Source organism: Herpailurus yagouaroundi, unplaced genomic scaffold, assembly GCF_014898765.1.
Source record: "Herpailurus yagouaroundi ecotype Mexico unplaced genomic scaffold, PumYag 197, whole genome shotgun sequence".
NCBI classification, from domain to species: Eukaryota; Metazoa; Chordata; class Mammalia; order Carnivora; family Felidae; genus Herpailurus; species Herpailurus yagouaroundi.
In genome coordinates this window covers 29,457,587-29,466,056 of record NW_024412428.1, presented here as the reverse complement: position 1 = coordinate 29,466,056, position 8,470 = coordinate 29,457,587, and the positions used below count along the sequence as shown (strand labels likewise).

Here is an 8,470-nt window from a genome sequence, read left to right as displayed (position 1 = left end):
TGTCAGGCAAATGCTTCTGTAGCCATTTAAATAAGAAGCTGATTGCTAGGGTTACTTTGGCTTCCTGCCTTCTTTTCCAGATCTTCAGAGATCATACTATGAATGTGGTAGAACATTCATCTGGAAAATTGCCCGCTGGCCAGATTAAGGTAGCATCACTGTTTTTTAACTTATATCTCACATGACATACTGGTCTTTATCTTCACATCTTGTTGCATTTTGAAGGCCATACCTGTCTCTATGCTCAGCCTGAAAAATACAGAATAACACTGCTAAAAATACTAAATATTATAGCTACCACCTGCCTAAAAAAAAAAAAAAAGTATGGCATGTATTAAAAATGAGCATTTCAGTAGGGCTAACTACACTAGCCAGGTCTATCTTCCCTTCCAGCTCTAGGTCACCTGTCCCCCTATACATTGTCTTTGGTAAAGGTATTTCTCTCTCCAATATGGCCACTTAGTCTCTTTGCTTTCTGGCCAAGACCTTCTGTTTAGGGAAGATCTGGAGGCTTCTGACCCATTTTAACAGCTCGGTTGGAAAAGGAACATAAGCCACACAAATATAGTCTAACGTTGGAAATAATCAGATCAGTCATGCAAATTAATAAGTACATAAGGTCATATCCCAAAAGAAAAGAGGGCAGTCTCCTGCAACAAAAGCTGCCAGAAATAATGGATTTTAAAGGGAAATGAAAACTAAAGAGCCAGCCCTGACTTTGGACTCTTTCTAAAAGTCTTGATGTTATCTGCTGCTAGGTGTATGATTTCCTGGGCATCAGTGTTTGGGAGGTAGCCACACTGTTCCTCACAGCAAGGTGGAGACCATCCTATTAAGAGGCTTTTTATAATAAAAATAAAAGAGTTAAAAAAAACCCAAAAGACAACATTTATATCAAAACACACTTTAATCATTTATTAAAAGGGGATGGTTATAGCATTTAAAGAGCCAGTCCTATAGACTGGGACTCATGAACATCAAGGGGAAACAGACCAAGACCAGAAGAGAAAGCCATCCAAAAGCACAGAAGCACACACACCTGCTAGGTTTTCAAACTGCACTGACTTACTAGATATTTTCAATGTTTTTTTAAAAATATGTCTTCCTCAAATAAAAAAAATTTATTTTCTTACAACTTTTAGGCTTAAACAAAGACAACACTTGCATGAAACAATTGATATGACTTAATACAAATGTCACATATGCTCCAAGGGCTTTGTCATGTAACCAGATATGCTATTATTTTATCACTGCCATCTGTTCTTACGGTCCTAGAGTCATGTAAGTGTAATTTCATGATGAGACAAAAAAAATTTGTTTTTCTTCTACCCATTCCATAAAAAAACTGGTTAATTTTTATAAAAAGCAGGAGGTAGGAAATGGGTGGAGGGAACTGGTTGGTAAGTCTGGTTCTAGTCTTCTGCGTGCCTTTGGAATGGAGTTATGAGGTAGGAGGGTTCTACTGACTCTTCTAGAGGTGGACAAAAGGGATAAAAGAAAAATCAAATCCCCCACCTGCAGGTCCATCTGGGACTGATTTACAGTGTACAATTTAGTGCATAAAAGAGCCTCTCTCTAGAAAACTCTGAGCATCTCACAGATATAATACAAGCATGCTAAGTTTACTAATCTGCTACATATAAAACACTGTCCAGATGCTAGTAAGAAAAACCAAAGATGGAGACTTGATCCCTCAAGGAGTTTCAAGTATTAATCTGCCTAATTGAGATCAGGTTTCTTTCAGGCATGGATGAATTAACCTGGCTACATGGAGGAGAACTGGTCATTGACACGCATTCTTACAAAGAATCCCCAAAAGCCATAGGTTCTCTCTAAGTTCCTTGATTTCCAGAGCTGTCTCACTGACACCTTCCTTGAACCTATAATGTCCCTAGACCCCCACAATCCCATCTACCCTGCAAGGACCTTATTTTCACTAGGGAAATGCATTCTCTGGAGGCAGACAGCTTCCAAAAGAACTTACCAAATCAGGGCAAATATCCTAAGTCTTCAGTGCGATAGAACTATGCTCCCAAGTATCACTACTAAGCAAACTCACTTCCAAATCCCCCCCACGGATAGCTAAATAAGTGAAAAAGACCATTTTTTTTCAAGGAACCTTTCATTTCTCTCTCATCCTTCCACAACTTACTTGGGTTCCTTGTTAAAGATCAGATCATAATTGAGAAGGTAACCATCATTATAGACGAAAAGTTTCTGGTCAAAAGGGTGGTAGTTAATGCTCTGAACTCTCTCCCGCATCTTAGGCATTACAACGTCTAGACTGCCCTCTCTCCCTGTGTTTGTGTCATAGTAGTAGAATATCTCTTCCTCTCTGGTGTTCAGAGTGCGGGTGGCATACAGAACCCCGCACACCATGAAGGCGTTAGAAACCGATGGTTTATACTGTCTCGTATACCAAGTGTCTAGCACCGTGAGTGTGGTGTCATTGAGTTTGCTAATCACCATGTTACCAGTGCTGGCTTCGGTTGCATAAATCACCCACAACCCATTCTCATCCACAGCCAAGTCAATATCTTGCCAATCGACATTAGCATACGAAAAGCGGTTATTATAGGCGGCATCAGGGACAGTTTGAGTCACTTCAACCCTGTTGTCATTCAGGTTAATTTTGGCAATATTCTGGCTGGAATACATGTTGACATACATGTAGTTGTTATAAACCGCTGTACCACTGCCTTGGCCATAGGTAATCCGATATTCTCGGGCATTTATATACAATAGCAAATCATCCAGGGTATTGTAGAGTCTGTAATATTCCAGATATCTCCCATTTGTATTCAGAGGTGCCACCCAATACAGCCCTCCATTTGGTTGCTGGGGAGAGTAATCCCGACCCCAGGCACCATACTTAAAGGAAAACCCTCTCCAGTTGAGCTGAACGATGGTCGGCTTGCTGATATTCACTACACCACCATGGCCACAGCTCCCTGTACAAACAAGAACATACAAGGGCATTCTTAGAGAAAAATGAATGACGAGATACAAATGGTTTAATGTCCTAAGAACCAAGGAACCCATAAATACTTTTCTTGTCAAGGTTTGGCGACGACCGTGGTTCTGATGGGGAAAGATCAAGACCTTCTTTTGGTGTCAGTCTCAATGCAAGCCTCCTGTCAGCTCTAGAGAAAACCACCTCCTATTTCCATTAATGGGCTTTCATTCCAGAGATGGGGATGCTAGAACTGCCAAGAGCCATATTAAAAAGGTTTGAGGGCCTAGAAAGAGGAAAGGAGGACTTGGTGGGTTTGACAGACTTTCTTCTACCAGAAGGCATTTTGCAATCTTTTTTTTTTTTTAATTTTTTTTTTAGTGTTTATTTATTTTTGAGACAGAGAGAGACAGAGCATGAACGGGAGAGGGTCAGAGAGAGGGAGACACAGAATCGGAAGCAGGCTCCAGGCTCTGAGCTGTCAGCGCAGAGCCCGACGCGGGGCTCGAACTCACGGACCGCGAGATCATGACCTGAGCCGAAGTTGGACGCTTAACCGACTGAGCCACCCAGGTGCCCCAGCAATCTTTTTTTTTTTTTTAATTTCATTTTTCTTCTAGAGAAATCAAAAAGAGCAAGGTCATCTCAGATCCTACCCTTTTTCCATAAAGCCACAAGGTACTATTTGCCAGGATCAGGGACAACTGTGACAAAGGAGAAGACTGCCCTGGACAAGTGTCCATGCCCTTCACCTTTCTGCCCCTCCCTGGAACCCCAAGTGCATATATGCACACCGGGTACCATTGTCGCCCCAAGCCAATCTCAGAAGACGAAGTTTTAAATATGGTATTTTAAAGATACAAAAAGATAGTCCTCTAATGGTGGGATTTCCGCCTTGAGAAGCCATGGAAGTGATTTTAGGGCAATAGGGCCTGATGTGTGCCCAAAGCATAAGCCTATTGCGTAGATCACTTGGTGACCACCTTGCTGCAGTTGTAAAGTAGGTCTTGCTGTTTATACCACATATTCTACTGAGTCATAGAATGACAGCAAGTCCTTCACCTTTCTCAATCTGACACTGTCATCACAATGTGTACAATCAAGTGGGACCAGGCTCACCGGTCCACTGACTCTACCTTCCCTGTACCAGCAGTGAACAACCCAGGCCGGACAACTGGCCCTACACGTCACACTCTGAAATCCCTGCCAACCCAAATCATTTATGAGCTACAAAAATAACATAAAACTCCTCCAGGGTCTTTATAATAACTATCCAGAGTTGAACACACATTTTGAGGGATCTTAGTAAATATCTCTTTAAAAGTGGGTAACATTGTTTATTGGATGACAAAGAAAGTTCCACTTCAAGTACATTTGAGGTCATTCTCCCTCATCCTACTGCCTGGAGCTGAGCAGGTGAGGGAAGAAGGAACAGAACCTGAATCACTTGCTCTGGCTTTGAATGCTTGGAGGGAATCAGGGAGCCGTGGAGAGCACATGATGTGAGCTACAGCCAAAAGCAGAGCTCCAAAGAATTACCTGATTTATCGGGGGGGGGGGGGGGTGGGTAGGACATTGGTTAAGGGAGAGCAAAGCTTTGCCTGTAAGTCTGTGCCTCTGACCGACATGGAAAGACCTATTCCTTTCCTTGCTAAATGTCCCCCCCCTTCTTCCCCTCCTCACTCAAGGACTGCTCAGAGGTGAAACCATTACTAGAAACCCTGCTTTTATTCTTCCAATCTGCTGGGGCTTTTTGGTCCCAGAATTAAATACGTGCTCTTTAAATGCTCTCATAAATCCGCAGTTGGTGGGAAAGCCAGCCAACCATACAACAGGTAGAGAAATGAGACCATTCTGTACCCAACCTCAAATAATTTTGCATATCATTAAGCAGAACACAGGCGCTGGTTTATTTTAATAATGCATGCACCATTTCATAAATAAAAAAGCAACGTGTGTTCAGCCAAGAGACTGTTCTCCACCAAAGAAATAATAAATAAAATTATAAATTATTATTTCTTCTCCTAAAAGTGATCTCTCAGATGAATGCTTGTTTGCTTTTGTTTATGAAACAATGCATGAATTATTAAAATAAAGTTAATGGTGTGTTCAGTTTAATGATAACAAAAACTGTTTGAATTTCCATATGCTACAAACCAGATTTGCTAGTTAAAATACCTTCCCGAGAACTTACTTATTTAACTACATTTCACTCTAAGGAAATGTAAGAAAGTCACGTTTTTCTTGCAGGTTGGAAGACTTAGGAATTGTTTGTTTAATCGAATCTTGCTTTCCTGGAAAGAAAATATCCCGAACCAACAGTAACAAGATACGTAAGGAAAACTTACGATGTATAATCTTATTCAAGCATTATCACGGGGTTAAAGATAATAAACTGTTCTGTCTTGGATGTGGAAATCCTTAGATATAAAGGAATCCAAATAAACTTCTCTTCAAAATTGCTACTTCTACTAAGACTACTAATGATAATGGCTTATCATTTTACAAGTCGACCAGGAAATTAAACATTGTACCTGGTATAAATACCAGAACTGTATGAAGCCTACATCTCTTTTTCTCACTTCCCAGCCATTCCTAAACACTCTCCTACCCTTTTTTGTTACCCCTCTCTCATCCTCAATGTCCTTTGGGCCATTTGGGGGGCCCTGGCTGTGGTCGAAGGAAGCAGAAACAGGGAGGAGAACTGGGCACTGTTGCCAATACTACAGATGTGGCTACAGCAGTGACAGGCCAGAGAAAAGGCTATGGCGGGCTTCCTCAACTCCCGGCAGCAAACTGGCCTGGAAACGATACTGAAACTGACAGCCATCCTGGTGCTCGCTGTTCCTTTTTGCCCAGCTGGAGCCTCCACCCCTCCTCCCCCCAATCTGTGCCAAGCTTCCCCCAACCCCCCCTTACCTCATCTCATATCCCTTCCCCGCCCCTTCCTTCATTTCAAGGTCAGCCTTCTCGGCCGTCCCAAGCTTCCACCCCTGGCACAACCACCCATTGCCCAACCATAATCCAAGAATGTGAAAGACCAATGCATCGCTTCATGTCTTCCTAGTGGACAAGAACACGCCGCAAAACTAAAAGTACACTTTTAGCTATTCTACAGGCAAGGAAGTAAAGATACATCGGTGTTAATCAGGCTGGTGAGTGGTTGAAACGTTCTTGTTACTGTGGGAATCACAGGTGCATCTCTCTATCAGAGCATCTATGGAAGGCAGCCTGGTACAGGTGAAGCTATTGGCAGACAGATTCCAGTTCAAATCCTGACTCCGGTACTTACTGGCTGTGTAAGCTTCTGAGCTTCAGTTTCCTTGTATTAAAAAAAAATAATAATAAAACCCACTCTGTAGAACTGTTAAGAAGAGAGAGAAGGTATGTACATGCAACTCAACAAATGGTAACTATCAGCATTATAATCACATCACGTTATATATAGCTGAAAGTTCACACGACTGTCTCCCTTCCTACATAGTGGTTTCTGGAGGTTCCTGTATCCATCCTGGGAACCCTAGCTCCCAGAACAGGACCAGCCATGCAGTGGCACCAAATTATGTTCGTGGAATAAAAGAATGAAAGACTGATCAAAGCCCCCAAACCCAGCTTACCTTATTAATAAAACAACTAGCACTCTACCCTGCTATATATGTTTTACAAAAAGCCTGGTATTCACTCAGCAGAACATAAAGCAAGGGAACTCTCCACACAACTGTCGCCTTGGTTGGCAATCTCATCATGCAATTCATTAGATCTTGTCATGGTGTTCTGAAAATACCCCAGGAAGCCACATGATAAGACTTTAACACACCCTAACTTGGCTTTTTTATCTTTTAAAGAATTTTTAAATGCTTTTTATTTATTTTGAGAGAGAGAAAGAGAAAGAGCATGAGTGAGGCAGGGACAGAGAGAGAGAGAGAGAGAGAGAGAGAGAGAGAGAGAGAGAGAATCCTAAGCAGGCTCTGCACTATCAGCACAGAGCCTGATTCTGGGATTTATCTCATAAACCATGCGATCATGACCTGAGCCAAAATCAAGAGTCAGACGCTTAACCGAATGAGCCACCCAGGCACTCCCTAAGTTGGCTTTTTTAAAGTCTCATGCTTAGTAGCATTTTTCCTAAGTCAATGACTATCTGCAGGGGAAACTTAATCTTGGATCTATCAGTGCAGTCTCCTACCTAGACAACTGCACTTTGAGCAAAGAGGAGAGTACAATTCACCTGTGGGAATTAGGCAGTTAACCTGATCATAATCACAAAATGATGAAGACTAAATTATTGGATACATACTCCCCAACACTCTGCTTTTCCTAAGACTTGGGATTTTGGCAGGTCACTATCTTTCATCAGCCATTTACTGAGCACCTACTGTGTGTCAGCACAGAACCTGACATCATCTCCAAGCACAACCGCAGTCGACCCCTGGGCGTGTACATACATTTTGCCTATCTCCAGTCATCTAGATTCAGAGGGAGATCAGAGAGAGAGAGAGAGAGAGAGAGAGAGAGAGAGAGAGAGAGAAAGAGAGTCAGTTGTTCTCAGGAAAAAAAGTTAATGAGCAGAAGGGCAATTATTTTAGATTAGAAGGTTCTATGAAATGAAGCAGAAAAGGATACCATTTGCGGCATAAACCAAATACAAAGCGCATTTTATTGAACCCTCACTACATGTACTGGTTCTAAGATCAAGCTGACCACAGACAGCAACCTGCAACTGGGAGAGAGGAGCCCCGAGAGCACGGAATTCCTTTATAGCTGAGACTTGCGTGCAGTCTTTTGTTCTGTGCAACTCTGCAGTGAAAAAAGCAGACAGGCCAGATTTTAAAGTCCCATAATAGTGAGTAACTTTAATTAAAGTCTCCACAGGCTGACAACTTTGTGGTGCCTGGGGAGTTTCCAATTCTGCATTATCAACCAATCCAAACAGAAAGAGAGCAAGTAAAAGAAATTGATTTAAAAACATGACAAAAAGTCAGTTTAATATAAACATCATAAATATAATATGAACAAAGCTGGAGGAGGGCCAAGTGGCTTGGCCGGGATCCAGGTACAGCCAAGGTTGTGGGAAAGTGAGAGGAAATCTGGGTCCAATTTGCTTAAACAACACAGCTGGGCTGGGATGACTCACAAAAGTCTAAGTGTGAGGACCTAGGGGAAAGTTCTTGAAAAAAAATTCTAACAAAAATAATCCAGCAGGCTCGCTTGTTTTCCTCTGTAGATATACTAAGAAGTGCACTTTCTCTTCCACTGCCGTTCTTGGGTTATTGCCATGGACGCTCTAGGTCCTGAGATACCCAGGGAGTGAGGGGCCTTGCATTTCGGCCTCAGCCCTGCCACTAACCACCCGTGTGGCCTCAGGAAAAGCAGCACCCTCACCACCTAAGTTCCCTCCTCTGAGACATGATGGACCTGAGCTAGATGGCCCTAAATGTCCCTTCCAGTTCTAAAATGTCCTCACTCCAAAGAAGGAAGGAAGGAAGGAAGGAAGGAAGGAAGGAAGGAAGGAAGGAA

The 8,470-nt window shown here is 42.4% G+C and overlaps 1 protein-coding gene across 1 annotated transcript in view; it reads right to left on the bottom strand.

Annotated features, from left to right (window-relative positions):
• Nucleotides 1-888: 888 nt before the first annotated feature.
• The window catches only part of OLFM4 (olfactomedin 4), a 22,269-nt gene continuing 14,687 nt past the window's right edge, over nt 889-8,470 (bottom strand). The window contains exon 5 of the mRNA XM_040448596.1: nt 889-2,951. Coding sequence (XP_040304530.1) covers nt 2,149-2,951 — 803 coding nt within the window. The 3' untranslated portion in view covers nt 889-2,148. The remainder of the gene's footprint in view (nt 2,952-8,470) is intronic.